This window comes from Giraffa tippelskirchi, chromosome 6 (assembly GCF_054371585.1).
Source record: "Giraffa tippelskirchi isolate mGirTip1 chromosome 6, T2T-mGirTip1v1.2.pri, whole genome shotgun sequence".
NCBI lineage: Eukaryota > Metazoa > Chordata > Mammalia > Artiodactyla > Giraffidae > Giraffa > Giraffa tippelskirchi.
In genome coordinates this window covers 7,708,433-7,736,293 of record NC_137280.1, presented here as the reverse complement: position 1 = coordinate 7,736,293, position 27,861 = coordinate 7,708,433, and the positions used below count along the sequence as shown (strand labels likewise).

At 40.5% G+C, this 27,861-nt stretch overlaps 1 protein-coding gene and 1 long non-coding RNA gene across 5 annotated transcripts in view; one reads left to right on the top strand and one right to left on the bottom strand.

The window, feature by feature from the left end:
• The window catches only part of LOC145509007 (uncharacterized), a 45,620-nt gene extending 39,735 nt beyond the window's left edge, over positions 1-5,885 (bottom strand). Inside the window, exon 1 of the long non-coding RNA XR_014055779.1 lies at positions 5,748-5,885. This is a non-coding gene — a long non-coding RNA (uncharacterized LOC145509007). The remainder of the gene's footprint in view (positions 1-5,747) is intronic.
• Positions 904-27,861, top strand: part of TMEM64 (transmembrane protein 64) — a 40,419-nt gene continuing 13,461 nt past the window's right edge. The window contains exons 1-3 of one of the 4 annotated variants that reach the window (XR_014055774.1): positions 904-6,153; positions 6,391-7,021; positions 22,239-22,394. Coding sequence is in view for 2 of the 4 variants with exons in the window: in XM_081496850.1 (XP_081352976.1) it covers positions 6,215-7,021; positions 22,239-22,394 (963 nt within the window). In the remaining 2 variants the exon portion in view is untranslated. Of the gene's footprint in view, positions 7,022-22,238; positions 22,395-27,861 lie in introns of all 4 variants that reach the window. The other 3 variants (XR_014055773.1, XM_081496850.1, XM_081496851.1) reach the window with 3 other exon arrangements.

Sequence of the window (27,861 nt, the reverse complement as noted above, 5' to 3'; positions counted from 1 at the left end):
TTTGAAACCAGTCTGTTGTTCCATGTCCAGTTCCAACTGTTGCTTCTTGACCTGCATACAGATGTCTCAGGAGGCAGGTCAGGTGGTCTGGTATTCCCATCACTTTAAGAATTTTCCACAGTTTGTTGTGTTCCATACAGTCAAAGCCTCTGGCAGTCAACAAAGCAGAAGTAGATGTTTTTCTGGAACTCTCGTGCTTTTTCGATAATCCAGCAGATGTTGGCAATTTGATCTCTGGTTCCTCTGCCTTTTCTAAATCCAGCTTGAACATCTGGAAGTTCACGGTTCACATACTGTTGAAGCCTAGCTTGGAGAATTTTGAGCATTACTTTGCTAGCATGTGAGATGAGTGCAATTGTGTGGTAATTTGAGCATTCTTTGGCATTGCCTTTCTTTGACATTGGAATGAAAACTGACCTTTTCAAGTCTTGTGGCCACTGCTGAGTTTTCCAAATTTGCTGGCATATTGAGTGCAGCACTTCCACAGCATCATCTTTCAGGATTTGAAATAGCTCAACTGGAATTCCATCACCTCCACTAGCTTTGTTTGTAGTGATGCTTTCTAAGGCCCACTTGACTTCTCAGTCCAGGATGTCTGGCTCTAGGTGAGTGATCACACCATCGTGATTATCTGGGTCGTGAAGAACTTTTTTATACAGTTCTTCTGTGTATTGTTGCCACCTCTTCTTAATATCTTCTGCTTATGTTAGGTCCATACCATTTCTGTCCTTTATTGTGCCTATCTTCACATGAAATGTTCCCTTGGTATCTCTAATTTTCTTGAAGAAATCTCTAGTCTTTCTGATTCTATTGTTTTCCTCAATTTCTTTGCATTGATCACTGAGGAAGGCTTTTTTATCTCTCCTTGCTATTCTTTGGATCTCTGCATTCAATTGGGTATATCTTTCCTTTTCTCTTTTGCCTTTTTCTTCTCTTTTTTTCACAGCTGTTTGTAAGGCCTCCTCAGACAACCATTTTGCCTTTTTGCATTTCTCTTTCTTGGAGATGGTCTTGATCCCTGTCTCCTGTACAATGTCATGAACCTCCATCCATAGTTCTTCAGGCACTCTGTATGTCAGATCTAATCCCTTGAATCTATTTGTTACTTCCACTGTATATTCATAAGGTATTTGATTTAGGTCATACGTGAATGGTCTAGTGGTTTTCCCTACTTTCTTCAATTGAAGTCTGAATTTTGCAATAAGAATTTCATGATCTGAGCCACAGTCAGCTCCTGGTCTCTTTTTTTGCTGACTGTATAGAGCTTCTCCATCTTTGGCTGCAAAGAATATAATCAATCTGATTTCGGTGTTGACCATCTGGTGATGTCTATGTGTAGAATCTTCTCTTGTGTTGTTGCAAGAGGGTGTTTGCTATGACCAGTGCATTTTCTTGGCAAAACTGTTAGCCTTTGCCCTGCTTCATTCTGTATCCAATGCCAAATTTGCCTGTTACTCCAGGTGTTTCTTGACTTCCTGCTTTTGCATTCCAATCCCTTATAATGAAAAGCATATCTTTTTTGTGTGTTAGTTGTAAAAGGTCTTGTAGGTCTTCATAGAACCTTTCAACTTCAGCTTCTTCAACTGGTCAGAGCAGAGACTTGAATTACTGTGATATTAAATGATTTGCCTTGGAAACTAACAGAGATCATTCTGTCGTTTTGAGATTGCATCCACATACTGCATTTTGGATTCTTTTGTTGACTATGATGGCCACTCCATTTCTTCTAAGGAATTCTTGCCCACAGTAGTAGCTATCATGGTCACCTGAGTTAAATTCACCCATTCCAGTCCATTTTAGGTCGCTGATTCCTAAAATGTCAACAATCACTCTTGCCATCTCCTATTCGACCACTTCCAGTTTGCCTTGATTGATGGACCTAACATTCCAAGTTCCTATGCAATATTGCTCTTTACAGCATCAGACGTTACTTCCATCACCAGTCACATCCACAACTGGGTGTTGTTTTTGCTTTGGCTCTGTCTCTTCATTCTTTCTGGAGTTAGTTCTCCATTGATCTAGCAGCCATAATAAAGAGTCTAATCAAAGGAGTATTACAAGGGATGATGAAGCATCAGGAAACCATTACCAGAGTCAGGAAAGAGCTAGAAACTTAAAGGCCACTCAGCAATGACTTTGGACATTGAAGAATTCAGTTACTAACAAAACACAGTGAAGCTGGGTTGGGCAGAGATAAATACCTTGACCACATCTCACTCTACTATCTTCCAGTCTTCTGGTGCCTGTCATTGGTCAAACCTAACTGGAAACCCAGAGCACAATGAAGATTGAGTGATGGCAAACTCCAGAAGTCAACCTCCTGAGATGCACATCAAGGCAGGAAAGAGTAGTGAATGAATCCAGACGGAGGACCAGTGAAAAATAACCAGCAGAGAAGCACACTACCATCTTCCTCATTCACTTAAATAGTATTTTGCATGCCAGGGACTATTCTCAGGATACAGGGGATCATCAGACAGAAAAAGATGCTCATTTTCATGGTGTTTTCATTCTCCTTGGGAAGACAAATGGTAACACAATATCCACACAAGACAATTTCAAATGGTAGATGCAATGAAGGAAAGGAGTATTATGACTCTAACATACATGAGGCGATGGCAGAAGAGCTTAAAGTGAATAATAAGCAGAAAGGAATAACAAGAAAGCTTTTTAAGAGGAAGGAGAAGAGTATTGAAACAAGAGAGATCAGCCAAGAAAGACTGTAAGCTTCTGAGTTTGAAACCAGTTTGGTTTATTCAAGAGAGAGACAGGAGGCCATTGTGACTGAAGGAAGGGTCATAGGAGAGGAAGTAGGAGTGTAGGCAAAGGCTAGATCATAATGGTCTTTGTAGGCCAGGCAAGGAGTTGAGTTTTTTTCCTAAACCAACAGAAAGGTTTTAGGCAGAGGGTGGGAAGTTAGAGTGTTTGCAGGTTAAGACATATCTAATTTCCATTTGTAAAATATAACTCATAATTTCACAATTTTCACAATTTATTGAAAAGTAAATTGTAGTGGGACAAGAATGGAAATGTCCCATTATAGTTTACACTGCCCTAACTAGAGTTCCCATCTTCAAAAGTGGTATTTCCAAAGTGGTGGCACTGGATCACAATGGGCACCTGATACAACAGTGGCTCAACCACAGGCTTGTTGGCAATCCATGACATGGCTTAGAGCTATGAGCTCTAGCAACTGAATTGTGCTCCTCTGAAATGCAGATTATAGGATAAGAAAAGGGTTAATTAGCACTCAGTAGTGTGAGAACTGATCAAAGAGGCAGAGAAAAACAGAGATACAATGGGAAGAAAAGAACAGCTTTTCTTTAGAGGTGCCTCAGTTCCTAATAGCTGCTCATATATGTATATAAATACTCCTGCTTCCAACCCTTTTAATTAAAGTGGATTTTTGGTCTCTCTTTCTTGCATGCAAAATTATTTAATGAGTACAATAGTGTCCCCAAGGTTTCACTCTTCTCATTCACTAAGAAGTGACAAAGATTTACTCTGAGAAAAACAACAACAAAACCCCTCAAATCTCAGTTACTTAAAACAACCAAAGTTGCCTTCTCACGCATTTTAAATAGCCCATCACAAGGTGGATGCAACACTATTCTGCATTATCCTTCCAAGACCAAGATTAATAGAGCATATACTCCGGAACATTGTTGATTGCCATGGCAAAGAGGAAAAGAGTTCTGAAAGATCTTGCATCAACAATTAAATGCTGTGTTCATAATTCAAGGACAGAATGAGTCATGTATCTCATCCCAACCACAAGGAGGCTGGGAAACGCAATTTTACCATGAACCTGAAAGACAACAGAAGTTATTTGGCACATCCACCACCATTCACTCATCCAAACCATGGCTTACCTGCTGTCTATATACCAATGTCAAAATTTCTAGGAGAGATGCCCCATTTTCTCTCTTTATCCACATTGTCAACAACCTACCAACATGCCACAACTGGATGATATCATAGACATTTCCAGTTTCACCTTTCTCACAAACTTTCTGTACTTTTTCTCTTGGTCATTGGCTCCGTTATCTATCCACTACCTCAACTAGAAAACCCAGGTATTAGCTTTCTCTCTCCTAACATCCAATCGGTGGCCAAGCCTATAGCTTCTAATTTATTCCCATCCTACTAACTCCATGACCATTACCTTACTTTAGTCCCTCATGGATTCTTGCCCAAACAATTCTGTTAGCCTCCTCTCTGGCTTTCTTACCCTCCCTTGTAAACTATGACTTATTCATTCAGAAAAACATATAAAGAGTGCTTACTGTTTCTTTATTTATTTAGATTAAATAAGGAATGGGCCCACGTTAAAGAAATTCAGTCTAAAGAGGGAAACAGTGATGCAAACAAAAAATCTCAACATAATGGACAAATATGACAATAACTAAGTAGAAAGAAGAGTGAGAATGGGAATGAAACAACAAACTGGGTGTGACTGGGTGATGGGAAGGCAGTGTTGGAAGTTTTTAGAGAGGAAGTAAAACTTTAGCTTAACAAGGGAGCTGCTCCTCCACGTGAACTACAGGAATTAAAAAAGGTGAAGCAGTTTGTGTCTGATACCTTTGAAAAACTTTAACTGACTCTGGCCAAACCCATATGGTTTGAGAGGAATGACATGAAAGAGAAAGCAGGTACCTAATCAGTAGGTCTCAAAGTGTCCTGGCGGCTATTTGGCCAATAAATGGGTGGAAGATCGTCCACTGAGACAAGAAACTCAAAGAGCAATTCTATGGGGAATAACACTTCTAAACTATGAGATACCTTCTCATGGCTGAATACTGATTCCAAGCATAGTGCCAAGTATCTTTATTATTTTATTTAATCCTCACAAGAGTTTTATGAGGTAAAAGTGTACTACTATCTTCATTTTGCAGTTTAAAAACAAATACTGAGGTTCAGGGGTTAATGACTTGACCAGTTACTCAGTCCTTTTTGCACCAGAGCTATGCTGGTGGAGCCTGGTGGGCTATCGTCTATGGGGTCGCATAGAGTCGGACACGACTGAAGCGACTTAGCAGCAGCAGCATGCTGAGTTTGAGGTGCCTACAGAAAAGCCATCTGGGTGTATCTACAGGCTGGAGTGCAAGGGAGGGACAGGAAGAGATAGACTTGGGGGTTATCAGCATATAACCCCCAAGTGGGATCAAATCCATGAGCTCAGATGAGAGGGCTCGGCGAGCTCTAAGTAGGGAGAAGGAAAGAGCACCTGGGGAACACTAACCTTAGAGTCCAGGCAGGAAGAAGAAAGGAAACCAGCCTGACAAGGAGTCATCTGGTACTGCTAACCCTTACGAATGTTCTTCCGTGTATTTTTTTGAGAAGTCGCTAGCCCACGTGTCTGGCGCTCAATAAAAGACTTCTGGGGTCAGAAGTGGCATTCTGTCGAGGTTGGGCTTTTATACCTAATTCCTTAAGTTCCTTAACTACCAAACGACGACCTGAAACCTGCACGGAGATTTCACTACCTGGGGAGGCAAAAATGAGCAAATCCTCCTTAAAGCAGATGAAGAACTCTTTTTCCTCTACTATCACCACAGTAGCTGTGGATATAAACGATCGGAGGTTACTGCAGAAACAGCCAACAGGTATTGTGCGAGAATCCAAGCGGCTGGCTGACTGGGACCGGGCCCGAGGGAGAGAGCGCGCCCTGACAGGCAGGCACCCATGTCCCTCCCAGGAAGGCCGGGAAGTCCCCTGCAGGGTTCCTCGCGCGTCACCCAACTCACCATCACTGCAGCCCGTCTCCTCCTCTGGTGCCCCCATAGCCTCTGCTGTTTCTCTCCTCCCAGCGGCTCCCTCAGCGCCTCAGCCCTCCAGACGCCGCCGCTACCCAGCCTGGCGAGGGGCGGGACGCTGTCCATCTCGGGGGCGGGGCCAAATATAGCTCGCGCCAGGCCCCGCCCCCGCACGCTGACGCCCCGCCCCGCGCTCCCGACGCCCCGCCCACTCGGCCCCCGGAGAGGCGGGCTCCGCCTGTGTGGCGTCGGGGGTTTTCTCCCTCTTCACGGCGTCATCCTTCCGTCAGCGAGCCCTCAGCCTTTTTTCCCTGAGGCCCCTCTCCTGCCCCTCGAGAGGACGCGGCGAGTCAGGCCACGCGCGCGGGGCGCCATGAAGGCCCGCCGCCTGACGAGCGCGGCCGCCGCGGCGGCGGAGGCCCAGGCCGGTTGAGGAGGGCCCGGCGCTGGGCCGAGGCATGTGGAGCGCCGGCGGCAGCCTGCTCCAGTCGCTGCCCCGGCTTCTGCAGTACGCCGCCGCCCTCCCGGGCTACGCCGAGCCGCCGCCGCCGCCGCCGGCCGGCTGGGCCCTGCCGCGGGTGGCCGGCGGGGACGGCCCGGCGGAGCGCCTGCCCCCGCGCGGGGGCGGGGCGAGCGCGGCGGCGGCGGCGGCGGCGGCCCCGGGGGCCCTGCTCGGCGCCTGTCTGGAGCGCCACGCTCTGCCCGACGCCTCAGAGCTGCCGGGGCCGGGCGGGGCGTTAGCGGGCGGCCCGGGGGGCGGCGGCGTGGTGGTCGGCGTGGCCGAGGTGCGAAGCTGGCGCTGCTGCTGCCTCGGCAGCACCTGTTGGTGCCGGAGCCTGGTGCTGGTCTGCGTGCTGGCCGCCGTGTGCTTCGCTTCCCTGGCCCTGGTCCGCCGCTACCTGCAGCACCTCCTGCTCTGGGCCGAGAGCCTCGACTCGCTGCTGGGGGTCCTGCTCTTCGTCGTGGGCTTCATCGTGGTCTCTTTCCCCTGCGGCTGGGGCTACATCGTGCTCAACGTGGCGGCCGGCTACCTGTACGGCTTCGTGCTGGGCATGGGGCTGATGGTGGTGGGCGTCCTCATCGGCACCTTCATCGCCCACGTTGTCTGCAAGCGGCTGCTCACCGCCTGGGTGGCCGCCAGGATCCAGAGCAGCGAGAAGCTCAGCGCCGTCATCCGCGTCGTGGAGGGGGGGAGCGGCCTCAAAGTGGTGGCGCTGGCCAGGCTCACCCCCATACCTTTCGGGCTGCAGAACGCAGTGTTCTCGGTAAGTGGCGTGCCACTGGGCCATTCTGTCTCCCAAATTTTTTTTTTTTTGAGCGATCTTGTGGCGTCCCTGGGAGGGCGCTCCGTCCTGTGGAATGCCGGCAGAGGAGTGACATTAACAACAGAAGTGGAAACGACTTTCTGACGTACCCTGAGAAATTTCAAACAAATAAAGCCAATTTAAGTCGGGCCCCCTCAACAGGAGACTTGGTAGAGAAAGAACTCCTTTTTTGGCATATGAGTATGGTTAAAAATGAGCCCCCTTAACTATGAGAGGAGACGAGTAGAAATATCTGTTTTAAACATTTGTCCTCTTACTCTGTAGCAGCTGTCGCACCAGTCAGGGAGTAAATAAAGGCTGGCTTTCCCTCTAACCTGCCAAAATGCATCCAGTATTTTAGCTAAAGTTTTTAACAGTGTGGGGCTAAAGGAAGAGTTTAGGTAAAGAGAAGAGAAAGTAGACCCTATATTTTGGAGTTTCCTAAAATTTTAACAGGATTTTTTTTTCATCAAGTGATTTGCTTTTTTAATACAGTGTAATAAGGGGGGAAGCCTCCTTTTTACTTTTCTTTGGAGGAACTTCATTTTGAAATCACTTGGTAGTGGATAAAACAAAATTGGACAGATAACCTTTTTCCTAATTGAGAATATATTTGTCTTTTTATACACCTTCTACACTTTTTTTTTGTCTTGTGTTCACATGCTTTGCTTATTCAGTTAAGGTTTTTCTAACTAATGTACATCATGTTGTAAATGACTGAGTAATGGAAACACTGCTAGTAAATGATTGAAGAATGGAAAACACTGCTACTGAGGACCATCCCATGGGGACGAAAAGGATCCAGACAAACTTAGTGTCTTCAGCGCATGCTGCATGCTAAGTCACTTCAGTCGTGTCTGACTCTGGGCAACCCCATGGACTGTAGCCTACCAGGTTCCTCTGTCCATGGGATTCCCCAGGCAAAAATACTAGAGTGGGTTGCCATTCCCTTCTCCAGGGTATCCTCCTGACACAGGGATCGAACCCGTGTCTCTTATGTCTCCTGCATTGGCAGGCAGGTTCTTTACCACTGGCTATATGCCCTTGCTTTCCTCTTTTTTAAGGTGAAGGGGTTAAAATAGTTACTAAGTTCTTCAAATTCAGTGATTCTGAAGTTCAAAGAATTTTCATATAGAGATGCCCAGAAACTCAACCCTTCAGCTAGACCTAAAAAAAACCCTGTGTGAAGAAAGAGATTTAGCACTCAGATCCACAGGAATCAATATATATTAGTGAACCTGACAAATTTGTTTCAAAAATAACTTATTATCTCTAGAAACTTCCTCATTTTGCTTTATGTTAAGAATATTTCTAACCAACCTATGCTTTTCTTTTTAAATGCCTTTTGGAAATCTCGTATTGATTCTAGCCAACTGCAGCAATGACTAGAGTGAGGCTTGTGAAGACATGGAAATAGATAAGGAGTTTTCTGTACACAGAAAGTTTGATGTTTACAGGTGGTTTAGTATGTTCTCTTCCTTAAATTTTTACCTTTTCACAGCTTCCTATAAGCTTGAATTTTGACCCAGCCTTGGCTAATAATAGATCAAGTATCCTTAAACTTTGAAAGAGGGTTGGAACTAAGGAACCTGAATAGTTTCATTCTGTTAGTTTGCATCCTCTCTGGTATAGCTTATTTCCTTGTGCATTTTCTTGTCTACCAACTGTGCCTACTGTCCTGGGCTCCTTCCACATATTATTTCTAATCTTTAAACTAGCTCTACAGAAAGTGATTATACGTATATTATAAATTATTATCTAATAGTCCAGAACACAGGGCTGATGATCTGAAATTCTGCTGTCCCCATAGAATTCGCCATAGAATCTGAATCTGTTGACCCTCGGTCAAGTTGCTTATCCTCTTTATGGTTCACTTTCTTAAATGCAAAGTGGGAAAGTAATGTTACCTACTTCATAGGATTATTGAGACAATTGCATAAATAAATGCTACTAAGCCTGGAATAACAAACACTAAGTTTTTAAAAATAAACATATTAAACATGTAATTAAGAAGTTATACTTTGTACTTGGAAATAATTTAAGGTAATTAATTGAAAGCGAACTTGATGAGAGGCAATTCTCAGTTTGGCCTTGTGGTGTTAAGAGAAAAGAAGGAAAAAAGAAATAGGCCTCTTGAAATAGGTATTATTGGCCTAGTTTAACTGAGGAAGAAATGGAGGCATCTAGGAGCTTGTTCAGGATCAGCCAGCTGCCAAGTGGTGGTGTGGTGGTGGTTCAGTAGCTGAGTCATATCCAACTCTTTGTGACCCCATGGACTGCAGCACGCCAGGCTCCTCTGTCCTTCACCATCTCCTGGAGTTTGCTCAGATTCATGTCCATTGAATCAGTGATGCTATCTAACCATATCATCATCTCCCGTCCCTTTCTTTTGCCTTCGATCTTTCCCAGCATCAAGGTCTTTTCCAGTGAGTTGGCTTTTCACATCAGGTGGCCAAAGTATGGAAGCTTCAGCATAAGTCCTTCCAATGAATGCTCAGGGTTGATTTCCTTTAGGACTGACTGGTTTGAACTCCTTACAGTCCAGAGGACTCTCAAGAGTCTTCTCCAGCACCACAGTCCAGGTTCTTATGTAATACTGTTCTTTACAACATTGGACTTTACTTTCACCACCAGACACATCCACAGCTGAGCGTCATTTCCACTTCAGCGCTTTATTCTTTCTGGGGTTATGAGTAATTGCCCTGCTCTCTTCCCAGTAGCTTACTTGGCTCCTTCCGACCTGGGGAGCTTATCTTCTATTGTCATATCTTTTTGCCTTTTCATACTGTTCATGGGGTTTTCGCAGCAAGAATACTGCAATGGTTTGCTGTTTCCTCCTTCAGTGGACCACGTTTTGTCAGAACTCTTCACTATGACCCATCCATCTTGGGTGGCCCTGCACAGCACGGCTCACAGCTTCATCAAGTTACATTGGCCCCTTTGCCTTGACAAGAGTGTAATCCATGAAGAGTCTCGAAGGACCAGGTGGTGGAGCTGAGTTATAAACTCCAGATTATCTGAAAAAGTTTGTGGTACTGTGTCAAACTCGCACTCTTGGCCTTAAGCAAGGTGGCTTGTGGAGCCATTGGATATAGTCTATTACATCTTGTTCATTTCTCTTTTTAACTATCTACATAATAGCTCCTACAACTGAAACTGTTTACTGAATTCACCCAGGGTATGTCAGTGAAAAGAAAGCTTAGTTAATGCTGATTTTTGTTTTAGTTTGGCTTTCCCTTTTGCCTTTTAGAACTTCTTTCTGATTCTATCCTCTCTGTCCTCATACTCCTCTGGCTACCCAAAGCTGCCCCCTTTCCAGGCATATTTCTTTTTCTTCTTCCCTATCTTTTAAAATTATCCTTTCTCCTTTCCATTCCAGTTAAAACTCATCTTCAGTGTCCACGATTGATTGACCTTTAATCAATGCTCATGAGGAAAGGTAGTGGTCATGAGAGGCACAGGCTTTGGAAATAGACAGTCCTTGATTAGTCTCTGCTGAGTTATGACGCTCAAATAAGCTAATGCAGTGAAGGCAGTGAGTATTTGCCTGGCACATATTCATTTCTCAAAAATGAATAGCAATTATTATTATGGTGGAGGTAGTACTTACATTTTAGAGGCAGGAGCTGATTGTAAAAGATGAATACATAGAAGGAAAAAGGCTCTCCCTTGCTTGCTATCTGTTCTTAACTTTCTTTCTCCCACGTGTGCTGAAAAGGGATGAACAAATTGACACTTTACTTTTGAAGTGGAAATTAACTACATAACACTTTATAGTATGAATTCTTAGATCATAAGAAATATAATTTCCCAAGTACATTTTAGAATCGTTTCTACTTTTAAAAATGTACTCCTTTTTCCTGTGGGAAATAAAGGCCTCCGCCTGCCAATGTTTTTGATGTAATCTTGCCTCTGTAGGTATTATTGTACATTAAGACAGATTTATAGATGTGTTGTCTGTGTGTGTTTCTAAGGACTATTCTTATCTGGGCACATACCTAGAATGACGATTTCTTACTGCTTCACTCAGGATAGGCTAAATTGTGCTACAGCAACCCCCAAACCTCACTGGGTTGGAAAGCAAAGATGTGTAAAAAGTGCAGCTTATATTATTATTTATAGTGAAGGGAGATAAATTTAATTTATTTTTAATTCCACTTTTATGATTTGGGGGACTATAATATATGCTCCTAGCATTTATGATATGTCCTTTTAATAATGTTTTAATTAAATAAGTAGACTCTATACTGCATATGATGCCATATTTTTCCTCGATTTCTCATAAATATATGTTCCTTAAGTATTAAAAAAAAAAAAAGCAAAGGTTTGTTTCCTTACTTGGCGCAGATCCAGGTTCAGCTTTGTTTGGGGAAGGAGTCGGGAGTCTCTGCTTTACATTATTTTTACTTTGGGATCCAGGTTGACGGAGCCACCATCTTTCCCTTGGTTTATGTGACATAGTGAATTCTGTACTGATTTTTAATACTTTCGCCTGGAAGTAGTCTCACTTTTTCCTAGCCTGAACAAGTGACATGGCCACAGCTGGCTTCACAGGGGCAATGTGTGTGCCGGGGAGGAGCGAGAACTGGAGTGTTTGGCAGTAGTCTTTGACTCTGGCTCTTGTCTTCTGGATCCTGCCTCTCAGGCCCTTCGGTCCAGTCCACTGCCACTACCCTGGCAGCATTTCAGCCTCCTGTCTAGTCTCCTTGCCTCTTAGGCAAGGATTTCCAGTTTTTTCTCCCTCCAGAATAATCTTTCTAGAATGCAAATCTAATCTTGGTACTCCCTGTAGGGAAATCCTCAAGTGGGTTTTCTTTTCCCCTCAGGACATTTTCCCAACCCTCAGCTTACCTCTGGCCTCTCCCTTATCATTCCACAATTACTGAGTACCCCTTAATATGTGAACATATTTCATCCTCAACATTCTAAGAGGTAAACGATTGTTTCTGACTTAAACATAGCAAATCTTGTCTGTAGCCTCAAAACTTCAGGATTTCCTTTTTGTTGATAAAGTTGAAAACTGTAAGTATTCATAAAAATAACTGTATTTAGAAAGCATTATCACATTCTTGTAAGGTCTCTTGTAAGATACTCCCATGGAGATATCTGGACTTCAACAGTTTAAAGCTACCACCTGTGAAACATCAACTTTAATCCAAATATGGTGGTCTGGTGGCGGTTTAGTCGCTAAGTTGTGTCCGACTCTTGCGACCCCATGGACTGTAGCCTGCCAGGCTCCTCTGTCCATGGGATTCTTGAGGCAAGAATACTGGAGTGGGTTGCCGTTTCCTTCTCCAGGTGATCTTCCTGACCCAGGAACTGAACCTGGGTCTCCTGTATTGCAGGCCGATTCTTCACTGACTGAGCTTGGAGGGAAGCCCCTGTTAATCCAGATATGTTACATAATTATTGGTTCTTATGAGTAACAATATTCATATTGGTGCTTGCAACTTCCAAAGGGGTTTGATGTTGTTGTTACTGTTGTTCCACAGGAGAGCCTAAAAATTATTCTCTCTTTTCACTTTGGTCATAGAAAAACTTAATTCCACATGGGAAGTGTTTTCATGGTTGAATCTTTGTAACCTCAAATAAAAGCACAAAACATAGCATGTAAGATCCTCTTGATCATTTGTTGTATACCACTTTACAGTATGCAGAGAAAATTTACATATATACTATCCCTTAATCATCACAACAGCCCTTTGAGGAGTTATCAGTGACTTATAGGCAGTTATATAGAGGACAAAATATCACACACTTGAAGTCAGACTTAGTTCTAACATTTATTCTGACATCTTGAGCTACTCTTTGAGCCATGCTTTCTGTTGTGAAATGTGTTTACCATTACGTACTGCATAGCTGTGATAAAATTTATAGCTTGCTCATTACTTAATATTCCCTTCTCTCCATCCTCTGCATTCCAAAATAAGGACATTGAAACTCAGAGATTTTTTTTTTCTTTTTAATTTAACCATTTTTTTATGTTGTACTTAGTAAACTGCTGGGCACTGTTCTTCTAACATGTACACATTACTCACTTAATGTTCATATGAACCCTAATTCTCATATTAAGCTAAGGCAGTTGAGGCAGAATGGTGAAATAACTAGCCTAGGAACATACAGTTGGTAAATGCTAGAGCCATGAACTTGCCTGAGGTTCTGTTGTTGATCTGAGAAGATCAGCAGAGACCTTCCTGGCTTCTCAGAGATCTCCTGGTTCTGACTGCAGAGCACTTGCCCTGGGACCTCCTGTGCGTCAGGCGCTGGGCCAGGTTCTCCACAGTCGAATCAGGCATCATCCTAGGGAGATGACTGGAAAAAAGTATCAAAAGAATAATGTTTTGTGTGTGTGTTAGAATTACATGAAATTCAGATTTCAGCATGTGTAAATAATGTTATTGGAATACAGCCATGCTTATTCATGGATGTACCATTTGTAGCTCTTGTTAAGCTAAAACATCAAGGTTGAGTACTTGTGACAAAAACTCTATGGCCTGCAAAGCCTAAAATATTTCCTCCCTTGGACTTTACAGAAGTTTGCATTAGAGCTATAACAGTCACTGTAGTAAAATAACCACCAAGTCTAAGTCCCTGAAACTATAAGAGGCCCATAAGCTCCCATATACATCTTTTTACCTTTGTGTTTAACAAAAGCCTTTAAAATGTGTATATATATAGGTATTGTGGGTAAAATGAAAAAAATAAATAAAAGGGGAAAAAAAAGAAAAATGAGTAAATTTAAAAGTGGAAGGCCTGACCCATCAGCCTGGTTCACTTCTCAGTAGAACCATTTTGAAGAATTTTATGTTACCAAACTGTTAGTTACTTTAGCTATTTTTATTAGCCCCAAGTAGGTTAGAAGCAGCAACAGCGAGTGTTTTTGCTTGTTCTGGGGGAGGGGCAGGGAGCTGTTAAACTGGTGTACTGACTAAAATAATGACGGCAAAATAAGATTAAAAACAAAGTTGAAGCAAGTATAACTAAACTGTATTGTATTGTCCTAGAATTTGCCTTGAGTAATAAAGAAAAAGATAAATTGCTTCTAATAATTTAGTTCACAACTGAACTGAAATTTACTGCAGTTAAATAAAAATATTTTATTAGCTAGTGACTATGAGACCAGAAAAATGGTAAAATCTTAGTCTCGTGGACTGTTTGGGGACATTTGGTTCTGTCTCAGCTCCTGTGTGACTTTGGTGAAGTCATTTAATGATCTGGCCTCCAATCATCATTATTTGTAAAATTAGAGAGGTTAGACAGGGTCTCAGAGTTTACTCTTAAAAAGACAAATGTTCTAAGTATTTAACATTACTTTGTATGTAACAGTTTGGTGATGGTATGTTTTATAAAAACGTTTTTTCATCTTCTTAAATTCTTGATCTGTGTTATATTCATTCCTATACCAATTATGAGTCATAATACACACTGTGGACAGCTTAACTAATGATTATTTCTTCTTACTATTAAAGTATACTGATTCTTCTTACTATTAAAGTATCCTGATTCATTGCCATTGGTACAGTTCAGATGGGATAGATGACAGAGACACAGCTTGTTTTGAGGGAGCTTGGAGTCATTAAGTCTGAAGGTTGAGATATAATGACCAAGTTGAAAAATGTCATGCCACTTCATCCGCAGACCTCACAGAACCACTGAGTATAGCTGGCTGTTCCTTCCTTAAAACTGTGTTCTCTTTGTGCCTCTTCAGTCATCTCACCAGCTTCTGTGGTTTTCATGTGTCGTATATGGGGTTAGAATTCACAAACCTGTATATCTAGCCTATTGTATCATAGTAACAAATAGAATGTGTCTTATTACCCCTTACTAGATTAAAATGTCTTTAGAGGCAGAGAGTCTTATTAAAACTTATTTTAAAAGTGATTTTTCTGCCTATGAATAAGTATTCATTGTAAAAACTTTAAAAAGTATAGTAAGTATAAGGAGGAAAACATTCAGCATTTTAGTGTTTATTTTTCTAGTCTTTTCACTTATTAGTGCATGTATTTTCTTTATATAACATTGTGAGTGAATGTCGTAAATGATTTCTGAGACTTTTTACTGAATGTAATGAACATTTTGGCCATTAAGTATCGTACAGAATGATTTTCATGACCACACAGTCATTTTGTACTTTGCATGTTGATGAATCTGAACTTCATTCTGATGGCAGTAGGAAAAAGTTTAAGCGGGATTGGCTTTGCCATTTTTAAAAGATTTCTGAAAGTTTAACATAGGTTGTGAGTGGTGGTTAGATCTAACATATCAAAACTAGAGAGGAGGAGACTGAATAGGAATAGGAACAGATGATGGGTAGATTTCTTACAGACGTAGAAGGTAGAATCTTTACGAAAGAGTAGATGATTGGATGTGGGGATGAGGGAAGAGTACTATCTGTCTAGATAGGGCAACTGAGATTGGAAACATGAAAAGAAGTATTTTGAGGAGAGAAGAGAATGGTAGTTAATGTTTTTCCTTAAAGCAGGTTTTAAAATTTCATGTTTCTGGAAGTGATAATTGGTTGCCATTTGTTAACTCTTTCTCCCTCCTTTTTGTTTCTGAAATAGTGATAGTATTTTGAGTATATATATTATAAAATATAATTTATCAATAATAAGTAGATGAAAAGATCAAACTGTAGTCACTTTAACTTCTTTTGACCATTCCTTAAAAATTATTTTGGAGATTCATGATTTTTTTCTGTGTAATATTACTAGATATATGTTTTAATTGAAATTTACACTAATATAACTGTGTCAATAAACAACTCTGCTTTTATATCAACTAGGCAACACACCTCTACAGGAAGGTGTGATTTGTCAAAACTAATGTCATTTCACAAAACTATGGATAAAATTTGAGGTCTTCCATACACAGATCACCTTTATATTCTTGATTCGATCTGTGTCAAGATATTCTGTGTAAAAATGATAAAATTTTTTAGTTTGTTAAAGCCTGTAAAGCCATTGTGTAAACAGTTGTAAATGGAGAAGGTAGAGGAACTGTAGGCAGTGTTGCCAGAGGAGCTGTGCTTTGTACCGTGTCTGAGGTTCAGCGCGCATTCAAGTGATCATTTGTACACAGAGTTCTCTTATTATCAGCTTCAAAAATGTGTGTTCAGAGAAGAAGCAGTTCCTACTATTTAAAATTAAGGGTTTTTTTTTTTTTCTCTTTTTTCTTCCCTTCAGATGGGCACTGTGTTTTCAGTATCTATCTGGTATATGGTAATATTCTACAGTAACCTTTACCCACCCAGGCAAGTGAATTGCATCTCCAAGTAAATCACAGTACTTCTGGGAATAAGAATGTGTATACTTTCACGGTGCTTCTGGAGTTCTGAAAGCATGAGAGGATGGCTATCAAGTAGCATTCACCATCCCTGAAACCCACACCGAAGTACTCCTGATCATAGAAGCTAACCAGCAGGAGAACACTGACATCCTAGATTGATATTTCTGAGTCTTTGGAGTAGGAAAACAGTCTTGAGTCAAGACCCCAGGGTATTACAGGCAGGAATTCCCAGTAGCATTATTCTGGATTTACATTTAATGTCTTTTGGGAAAGTAGGATAAGCAGACATATTTTTTTAAAGTCAGTGGGTAGGACTTCCCTGCTGGACCAGTGGTTAAGAATGTGTCTGCCAGTGCAGGGGACACAGGTTCGATCCTTGATCCTGGAAGATCCCACACGCTGTGGGGCAGCTAAGCCCATGTGTCACCACTGCTGAGCCTGTGCTCAGAGCCCACGGGCAGTGACTGCTGCAGCCCCCACACTCTAGAGCCGTGCTCCCCAACAAGAGAAGCCCCACCTCACGACAAAGACTGCCGCCACTCACCACAGCTAGAGAGAGCCAGTGCGCAGCAGCGAAGATCCAGTGCAGACAACAAATAATAAATAAATAGTTTGAGAAAAAGTCCATGGGTAAAGGCTTTCTAGGGAAAGAACGTTGGATGGATCTCTGTGAGATCAAGTATTCTACATTAACTATGTTAAAGATTCGATGCAGTTTCTGAGTAGGATCTTGGCTTATAGGAAATGCCATATTACAATAATTTAGAATCTGTTTATCTTTAATACACTTAGTTGAAAAACTGTGTGTGCCTGTGTACATTATTATTTTGATATATTGGCTAAATTATTTGACATGCTAGCAAAACAGTTTTACTGTGATTAGCTGAAATTAGTTTCTTTGCTTTATTTAGCTACGCAGCTTTTCAAAGAAGAACTATATGTAAATCATAACACTTCCTTTTTCTGTAGGATGAGATTTGGTAATGAAAGGTTTGGTAAACTTTCATGTATGCTTTGGACAAAGGTCTCGTTAAAAGAGTTAAGTGGCAGAGTTGTTTCAGATTTATGATATCTGTTCTTAAAATAGCCATTTAGATACTATTGCTGTCATCCATAAATGTCAAATATATATTCTCTTTAGGGAAGCTTTAATTACATTTAAAGATTATGAACTGAAGCTTTGCATTCTGACATTTTAAATATTTGCTTAGAAAATAACTTGCATAACATAATATTACTATCACTGTAATGTAATAATTTTTATGACATTCATTTTTGTCATATTTACTTATTTTATACATTTGACATCAAAGTTTTTCCATTACTGTAAGTGCTCCAAACTGATAGAGGAACCTTCCTAAAACTTAGCCCCATTCATGTCATTCTTTGATGAGATTCCTCAAAGCTTTTCTGCTGAGTACAAACTCATTCCCCTTTCACCCAGACCGCTGACAAGCATCCTCTCAAATACTTGCCCGGTCTTTGTTTTGCAGGAGTCCCTTGCCCTTTAAACAATCCAGACTGCACTGCTGACTTGACTGATAAGCCCTGCATGTTCTCATTGCCCTCACCCTGTGTGCTACATGCTCCTCATTCGTTCTCTTCTTGGGACACCTTCCCTTCTTCATCCCACCATCTTTCCCCGTCAAACCCATATTTAGCTTGTGGAGTTCATTTCAAATACCTCTTGTCCCACAATGCTGCCCTTTGGCCCCCACTCCTACAGAGATTTTAATCCCTGTTTACTCTTTAATACTTGCCATGCAGTTCTTCTCGAGGCTCCCCTTCTGCCGGTGTGTACTTGTCAGTGTGTGAATTCTCCAAGGTGAAAGTTGTGTCGTTGTGTCTATCTCTGGCAGACAACTTCCAGAACATCTTGCAGTCACTGAGTCAGTAATTGTTTAGGGGAATCTTAACCACCAGTCACACTGCAGTATTCTTTCTATATCAGCAGTGCTGCATCTCCTGTTAATCACATATGAGTAGAGATGAATGTAGCTTTATTGAAAATAGGCTTTACATAATTTCAGGTTAGACTGCAGCTGTGGAATAACCCATAACTCATTAAAACACCAGATTTTAATAGTAATAAAAATAAAATTTAATAAAGTAGCCACTAGCTTTCTTATATAACAGCAATACCCAGATAAGGATATGAAAGTTATTCTCAAAATTAATGGCTGTAGTAACAACTATGGGCTTCTCAGTTGGTGCTAGTGATAAAGAACCCCCCTGCCAATGCAGGAAACATAAGAGATGCGGGTTTGATCGCTGGGTCAGGAAGATCCCCTGGAGGAGGGCATGGCAACCCACTCCAGTATTCTTTCCTGCCTGGAGAATTCCATGGACAGAGGAGCCTGGCGGGCTGCAGTCCATAGGGTCACAAAGAGTCAGACATGACTGAAGTGACTGAGTACACGTGTACAATATCTATAACATGTTTAGAAATAAACTGATAAGAAAGGCTTGATATATATAAATAAAACCACCAAATTTTAGTAATAAATATGGAAGATTTTAAAGTAATTATAAAAACATTTCTTGATAAAAATACTGAATATTCTGGAGGTTGCATCTCTATCCAGATTAATTTATAAATTTACCTTAGTATAATATTTACCTAGCATCTACCTAGTATAATATTTACTAATTTTTTGAATGACAGAGTGATCCTAAAAGGTATTTGCAAAAATGAATAGGTAAGAATGGTTATGGAAGTTTTAAAAAGAAGAGTAAGAAAAAGAGTTTGAAGGGTGAGAAATTCCTTATGAGATACTAAACTGATAATCTTTACCATAATTTGGTTTCAACACAACATTTAAGATATCAGTAGACATGTTGATGTATGGCAGAACCATCACAATATTGTAATTATCCTCTAATAAAACATATATAAAAGATTATCAGTGGACAGTATTAGAGCCCCAAATAGGCTCCTTTATATACAGTGACTTCATTTATAATAAACATCACAAGTCGCTGAAGAAGTTACTGATTGTTCAATAAATGAAACTAGGAAAATTGGCTACTGGGGAAAGGGAGGAGTAAGGATATATCGTCAACCTTTAATTCTAATAAATTACAGAAGGAATTGATGGTAAATATTAAAGAGGAAGATACAATGAGAAAAGAAATATAGGCAGAAATTTAATAATGGGATCTGAAAAGACTTTCTGAAGCTAAAAGCAATGGAAGATCAGAGGAAACAATAATACTTGGTTATATATAAATTTAGAAACATTTGTATGTCAAAGCAAAAAGTAAGAGACACTTCAGAGGAAAATGTTTGCTACATATTATGGACAAAAGTTGGTGACACTAGTGGTAAAGAACCTGCCTGCCCATGCAGGAGGCATAAGAGATGTGGGTTTGATCTGTGGATCAGGAAGATCCCCTGGAGAAGAAAATGGCAGCCCACTCCAGTGTTCTTACCTGGAGAATCGCATGGGCAGAGGAGCCTGGCAGGCTGCAGTCCATAGGGTCGCAGAGTCTAACACGACAAAAGCGACTTAGCACACAGTGTGGACAAAGGTTGCCCTCACTATACAAAGAATAAATATCATGAATAAATAAGAAAACACTTAACATTTCAATAAAAATGAACAAATGTGGACAAATAAAGCCATGAAAGAAACGTAAATAGAAAAATGTATATTTAAAACTAATGTAAAACTAGTGTACAGTACTACAGATTAAACAATGATTGTACATCATTTTTACCCCTCTCAAACTAATGCATGTGTGTGTGCTCAGTCATGTCTGGCTCTTTGCAACCTCACAGAACTAAGGAGGATTGAAATTTAAAACTTAAAATTGGCAAGTATGATGAAATGGACCACACATATGTTACTCACTGATAAGGATGTAAATCAGTGTGAACTTTTTCGGAAAGCAGTTTTTAGTGTTTGATCTAGTTATTCCATTCCTAATGATCTATCCTAAAATAATGGAGTTGCATATTCTATTATTGCTTGCTGTGTAACAGATGACTCCAAAATTGAATAGCCTAATAAGCGTTTAATATCTTACAGCTTCTGTCAGTTGAGAATTCCTTTACAGAATAGCTGTGCTGTGCTTAGTCGCTCAGTCGTGTCCAGCTCTTTGCAACCCCATGGACTGTAGCCCGCCAGCCTCCTCTGTCCATGGAGATTGTCCAGGCAGGAATATTGCAGTGGGTTGCCATGCCCTCCTCCTGAAGATCTTCCCAACCCAGGATCGAACCCAGGTCTCCTGCATTGCAGTCAGATTCTTCACCAGCTGAGCCACAAGGGAAGCCCAAGAATACTAGAGTGGGTATAGCCTATTCCTTCTCCAGGGGATCGTCCCAATTCAGGAATCAAACTCGGATCTCCTGCATTGCAGGCAGATTCTTTACTAACTGAGCTACCAGGGAAGCCCACAGAATAGCTAGGTGCCTCTAACTCAGGTTGTCTCACCATACTCAAGATGCTGACCAGAGCTGCAGCCATCTTATGACACAACTGAGGAAGAATTTGCTTCCAGGCTCCCTCAGTTGGCCATTGACAGCTCTCAGGTATTTACTGGGTTTTGGCTGAAGACATCAACTCCTTGCTATAGAACGGACCTCTCCAAAGAGCTGCTTACAGCATGGTGACTTACCTTCCTGAGGGAGAGATGGGAGTCTTGTTATTTTTGTAACCTAATCTTGGAACTAACATCTCATCCCTTATGCTATAGTCTATTTGCCAGAAGAAAGCACTAGGTCCAGCCCACACTCTAGGGGAGAGGATCACACAAGGGCATGAATACCATGAGATGGATTTACTGGAAATATTTTCGATACTGTCTCCCATACAGGTTAATACACAAAGGTTTTCATGTAGGTTTTAAAAAATTTGTAATAGCCAAAAAATACATAATCACATGTACACAAAGAAACAGTTTAAATGTTCTATAGCAAAAGAATGGTTAAACTGTGCCACATCCACACAATAGTAGTATAAATGTATAATAATAATTTGTACCTTTTTGAGTGTTGATCATGTGCTAGGCATTTGTTAAGATATTTACACATATCTCTGTAAAATATTTCATGTAAGGTAGTAGTTATTCTCATTTTGCAGATGAAAAAACTGATATTTAAAGACTTTGTACTTAAATGTCATTTTAGAGTTAGTTACCTGGCTTCAAAACCCAGTGACCACATTGCTGTTTAGGTATGCTTATGAAGAATATTTAGGCACTTCCCTGGTAACTCAGCTCGTAAAGAATCCACCTGCAATGCAGGAGACCCCGGTTCTATTCCTGGGTCGGTAAGATCCCCTGGAGAAGGGTTAGGGTACCCACTCCAGTGTTCTTGGGCTTCTCTGGTGGCTCAGTTGGTAAAGAATCTGCCTGCAATGTGAGAGACCTGGGTTCGATCCCTGGGCTGGGGAGCTCCCCTGGTGGAGGGCATGGCAACCCACTCCAGTATTCTTGCCTGGAGAATCCCCATGGACAGAGGAGGCTGGTGGGCTACAGTCCATGGGGTCGCAAAGAGTTGGAAACGACTGAGCGACTAAGCACAAAAACAAACACGAGGAATATTTAGTCACATGAGGAAGACTTTAAAAACTGTTTTTACAAAGTGATGTTTGTGTCTGCACCTTTTATTTACATGTAAGAAAAAAAACAATAGTCACAAATGTCAGCTTTCAGTGACAGAGCAGTAGAATATTAAAATTTTTCTTTAAACTTTTATTTCATTCTAGATCTTTTACATTCTGTATATATTCCATGTATAATCATGTTTAAAAATCAGAATGCTTTGAAAAGTAGTTCAGCTCTCTCTACTTCCAAGGGAAAACTGCTAGCAAGACTTGTACACACAGTTTTATGTGAAATTGAAATTGTATTTGGTAATGAATCATTCCGTTTACTATTCCTCTAGATTACTGATCTCTCCTTACCCAACTATCTGATGGCATCTTCAGTTGGACTGCTTCCTACCCAGCTCCTGAATTCTTATTTGGGTACCACCCTGAGGACCATGGAAGATGTCATTGCAGAGCAGAGCGTTAGTGGATATTTTGTTTTTTGTTTACAGGTGAGTTTAAGACCAAGGCTTGTCTTTTTTGTTGTTTCCTGACTTAAATCTAAGAAATTTCACTGAAAATAATTTGATTTTTTTTCTTTTTCATATCTTTTCTTGTTCTTTCAATACTACTTCGTATTTTGACAACATTTTACATTTTTAATCTTGTGAATATGTGGAAATACATAGAACTGAGTTGACACTTATTGAAAATTTTCTAAACACAAAAAAAGGAATGACAAAAATAGGATTCTTTTTGCAGTGGTTATTTTTAAAATCATGACTAAATCAAATATTCTGAATTTATATGAACTATTGTTAATACTATGTTTCTAAAGGTAATTTTAATGAGATTTGATGAGTTGGGTTTTTAATCTTAGTTTACATTATATCCTTCAATTTTGAAGATATTGAACTTTTCTATTGATATTTTTTAGATTATTATACTGGCAATGTAAATTTCTTTCTAGTACAATTTGATGTTTAACAAATTTTTTTTAGAAACTATTGCTTTATATAAAGTATAAAAGTATTATTCTATTGCAAGTTCAAATAATATTTGTATAATAGATTAGTACTATAATGCAAATTATAATATAGTTTGAGGTACATATAATTTCATATAAGAGTTTGATAAAAAGAGGAAATTCCTGCTAGGTAGGCAGATTGATTCAGTGCCTTAAATTACATGCAGAAAGAGTTAAAAATTCATTTGCTTGTAATACATTTCATTCCTAAGATTTACCAAGATACAAAATTATAATTTTTGATAATTTAGTGAGATGGTGATGATGATGATAGCAAATATTTATTGAATGCTTTATATGCCACATGTTTAAGCTCATTTAATGCCTACCAAAACCTTAGTAAGTATATACTTTTATTATCTATTATCACGAGCCAATTGTGTGTTCAGTAATGTCACATCGATAGCTTGAAATTGGTCATGATGGGGTATTTACAGTTATGCAAATTGGCAAGTGTTCTAAATCAAGCCTGCCATCTCTGATCCCTAAGATCAGAGGTTTGTGTTTACCAGCACACCATTAGATAGTAATTTGTGCAGGGGGTAGGATCAGGATTTGAAAAAAGGTAATTGGTTCTAGAGACCATGCTCATAAGTCTACTGAGCAGATAATACCAGTTAGATAGCTGACTTAGTGATCTCTTGAACTATAAGTTTTAATTTATACTGTTTTTTGAATATACGGTATCATGTTACAAATTTACTATTAATGCTATTATTCTCAAGTTTTTGAGGCACTATATTGTATCAAAAATACTCTGATAAAGTGAGAGTTAATTTTCTTTGTGTTTATGCAATACAAATTTAGTGAACAAAATGAGCCCAGGAATATTTACATTAAACTATAAATAAGCTTGTCAGAGAAAGGGCTGCTTTAACATAAATTCTGTAATATTTATGATATTCAGGAAATCAGTTTTTATTTTCCTTTACTGTTTTCTTCTTCAGAGCTACTAAAAGGTAACCTGCTCTAGGTTTAGAGGTTTTGTTATAGTTGGTTTATTTTTATTAATGTAACATATTAATCACATATTAAACTTTCTATGTGTTATGTCAGTCAGTCAGTCAGTTCAGTTGCTCAGTCATGTCCCACTCTTTGCAGCCCCATGGACTGCAGCACACCAGGCCTCCCTGTCCATCACCAATTCCCGGAGCTTGCTCAGACTCATGTCCATTGATTCGGTGATGCCATCCATCCATCTCATCCTCTGTCGTCCCCTTCTCCTCCTGCCTTCAGTCTTTCCCAGCATCAGGGTCTTTTCCAGTGAGTCAGTTCTTTGTATCAGGTGACCAAAATATTGGAGCTTCAGCTTCAGCATCAGTCCCTCCAGTGAATATTTAGGACTGATTTCCTTTAGGATTGACTGGTTGGATCTCCTTGCAGTCCAAGGGACTCTCAAGAGTCTTCTCCAACACCACAGTTCAAAAGCATCAATTCTTTGGTGCTCAGCTTTCTTTATAGTCCTACTCACATCCATAAATTACTACTGGAAAAAGTGTAGCTTTGACTAGATGGACCTTTGTCAGAAAAGTAATGTCTCTGCTTTTTAATATGCTATCTAGGTTGGTCAGAGCTTTTCTTTCAAGGAGCAAGTGTCTTTTAATGTCGTGGCTGCAGTCAGCATCTAGAGTGATTTTGGAGCCCAAGAAAATAAAGTCTGTTACTGTTTCCATTGTTTCCCCATCTGTTTGCCGTGAAGTGACGGGACCGGATGCCATGATCTTAGATTTTTGAATGTTGAGTTTTAAGCCAACTTTTTCACTCCCCTCTTTCACTTTCATCAGGAGGCTCTTTAGTTTTTCTTCACTTTCTGCCATAAGGATGGCATCAATTGCGTATCTGAGATTATTGATATTTCTCCCAGCAATCTTGACTCCAGCTTGTGCTTCATCCAGCCTAGCCTTTCACATGATGTACTCTGGATGTAAGTTAAACAAGAAGGGTGACAATATACAGCCTTGATGTACTCCTTTCCCAATTTGGAACCAGTCTGTTGTTCCATGTCTGCTTGTTGACCTGCATAGAGATTTCTCAGGAGGCAGGTCAGGTGGTCTGGTATTCCCATGTCTTTAAGAATTTTCCACAGTTTGTTGTGATCTGCATAGTCAAAGGCTTTGGCATAATCAATAAAGCAGAAGTAGATGTTTTTCTGGAATTCTCTTCCTTTTTCGATGATCTAGTGGATGTTGGCAATTTGATCTCTGGTTCCTCTGCCTTTTCTGAATCCAGCTTGAACATCTGGAAGTTCATGTACTGTTGAAACCTGGCTTGGAGAATTTAGAGCATTACTTTGTTAGCATGTGAGGTGAGTGCAATTGTGCGGTAGTTTAAACATCCTTTGGCATTGCCCTTCTTTGGGATTGGAATGAAAACTGACCTTTTCTAGTCCTGTGGCCACTGCTGACTTTTCCAAATTTGCTGGCATATTGAGTGCAGCACTTTCACAGCATCATCTTTCAGGATTTGAAATAGCTTAACTGGAATTCCATCACCTCCACTAGCTTTGTTTGTAGTGATGCTTCCTAAGGCCCACTTGACTTCTCAGTCCAGGATGTCTGGCTCTAGGTGAGTGATCACACCATTGTGATTATCTGGGTCATGAAGATCTTTTCTGCACGGTTCTTCTGTGTATTCTTACCACCTCTTCTTAATATCTTCTGCTTCTTTTAAGTCCATACCATTTCTGTCCTTTATTGTGCCCATCTTTGCATGAAATGTTCCCTTGGTATCTCTAATTTTCTTGAAGAGATCTAGTCTTTCCCATTCTATTGTTTTCCTCTATTTGTTTGCATTGATCCCTGAAGAAGGCTTTCTTACCTCTCCTTGCTGTTCTTTGGAACTCTGTATTCAAATGGGTATATCTTTCCTTTCTCCTTTGCGGTTAGCTTCTCTTGTTTTCTCAGCTACTTTTAAGGCCTCCTCAGACAACCATTTTGCATTTTTGCATTTCTTTTTCATGGTGATGGTCTTGATGACTGCCTTCTATACCATGTCACGAACCTCCGTCCATAATTCTTCAGGCACTCTGTCTATCAGATCTAATCCCTTGAATTTATTTGTCACTTCCACTGTGTAATCGTAAGTGATTTGATTTAGGTCATACATGAATGGTCTAGTGATTTTCCCTACTTTCTTTGACTGGGAGCTGACTACGGCTCAGATCATGAATTCCTTATTGCCAAAGTGTTATGTAGTATCTATGTTAATAATTTATGTTCAGGATCATCCCAAGGTACTCTTAAGATTCTGATGTATGTTAGGTTCTCAGATAGATTTTTTAGTATATTTAAGTAATTTTATGTTTTTTTTAGTTTCCTGAAAACAATTTAAAACATCTTTTTTTTTCATGACATTGCAATTAGAATTCCTCATATTAGTAGCTTTCAGAAGATTTTCACTCTTTGATACTTTATATTTCTATACATCTTAGTAGAGTACTCACATAATCAGTAGAATTGTGATAGAACAAAATAGTTCATGCATTTCTCAGTGGTACTTCTTAAAATATAGGCTCTTCTTTTTTCTAAGTGATTTCTTACTCTTTAGCTTGAGTTGGCAAATTTAAGCTTAAGATACAAAACAAAAGGGAAAATAAATGTTTCTTAGCCCAGACATTTACAAAAAGCAACCACCACAAAGAAAATATGAAGGCATGTTTATGTCTTGATATGATACATTGATGTTATTTATAGTTTAATTTATTTCAGGGAGTATTAAATTTAGCTTAAAGAAGAGCCCTCCTGTATAGGAACTCTGAACAAGGAGCTCTGCTCAAGACTTTGTGGCAGCCTGGGTGGGAGGGGAGTTTGGGGAGAATGGATACGCAGGCTGGATGGGAGGGGAGTTTGGGGAGAATGGATATGCAGCCTGGATGGGAGGGGAGTTTGGGGAGAATGGATATGCAGCCTGGATGGGAGGGGAGTTTGGGGAGAATTAATACACAGAGTGGATGGGAGGGGAGTTTGGGGAGAATTAATACACAGAGTGGATGGGAGGGGAGTTTGGGGAGAATTAATACACAGAGTGGATGGGAGGGGAGTTTGGGGAGAATTAATACACAGAGGGGATGGGAGGGGAGTTTAGGGAGAATGGATAGGCAGCCTGGATGGGAGGGGAGTTTGGGGGAGAATGGATAGGCAGCCTGGATGGGAGGGGAGTTTGGAGAGAATGGATACGCAGCCTGGATGGGAGGGGAGTTTGGGGAGAATGGATAGGCAGCCTGGATGGGAGGGGAGTTTGGAGAGAATGGATACGCAGCCTGGATGGGAGGGGAGTTTGGGGAGAATGGATATGCAGCCTGGATGGGAGGGGAGTTTGGGGGAGAATGGATAGGCAGCCTGGATGGGAGGGGAGTTTGGGGAGAATGGATATGCAGCGTGGATAGGAGGGGAGTTTGGGGAGAATGAATACGCAGAGTGGATGGGAGGAGAGTTTGGGGAGAATGGATAGCAGCCTGGATGGGAGGGGAGTTTGAGGAGAATGGATACATGGTTATGTATGGCAGAGTTCCTTTGCTGTCCCCCTGAAACTACCACAATATTGTTAATCAGCTGTACTTCAATATAAAATAAAAAGTGTAAAAAAAACATGGAGAGGACAAAGAAATCATCTTCGAGGGAAAAGTAGCATAGAAAAGAAAAGAACGAAGCACATGTTAAGGTTGAAAGAGTAAAGTATCGTGTTGTTCTCGTTGTTCAGTAGCTAAGTCGTGTCCAGCTCTTTGTGACCCCATGGACTGCAGCATGCCAGACTCTGTCTTATTTCTGGATTTTCTCTCTTGTTCCACTGATCTATATTTCTAGTTTTGTGCCAGTACCATACTGTTTTGATGACTGTAGCTTCGTAATATAGTCTGAAGTCAGGGAGCCTGATTCCTCTAGCTCTGTTTTTCTTTCTCAAGATTGCTTTGACTCTTTGGGGTCTTTTCTGTCCATACAAATTTTGAGATTTTT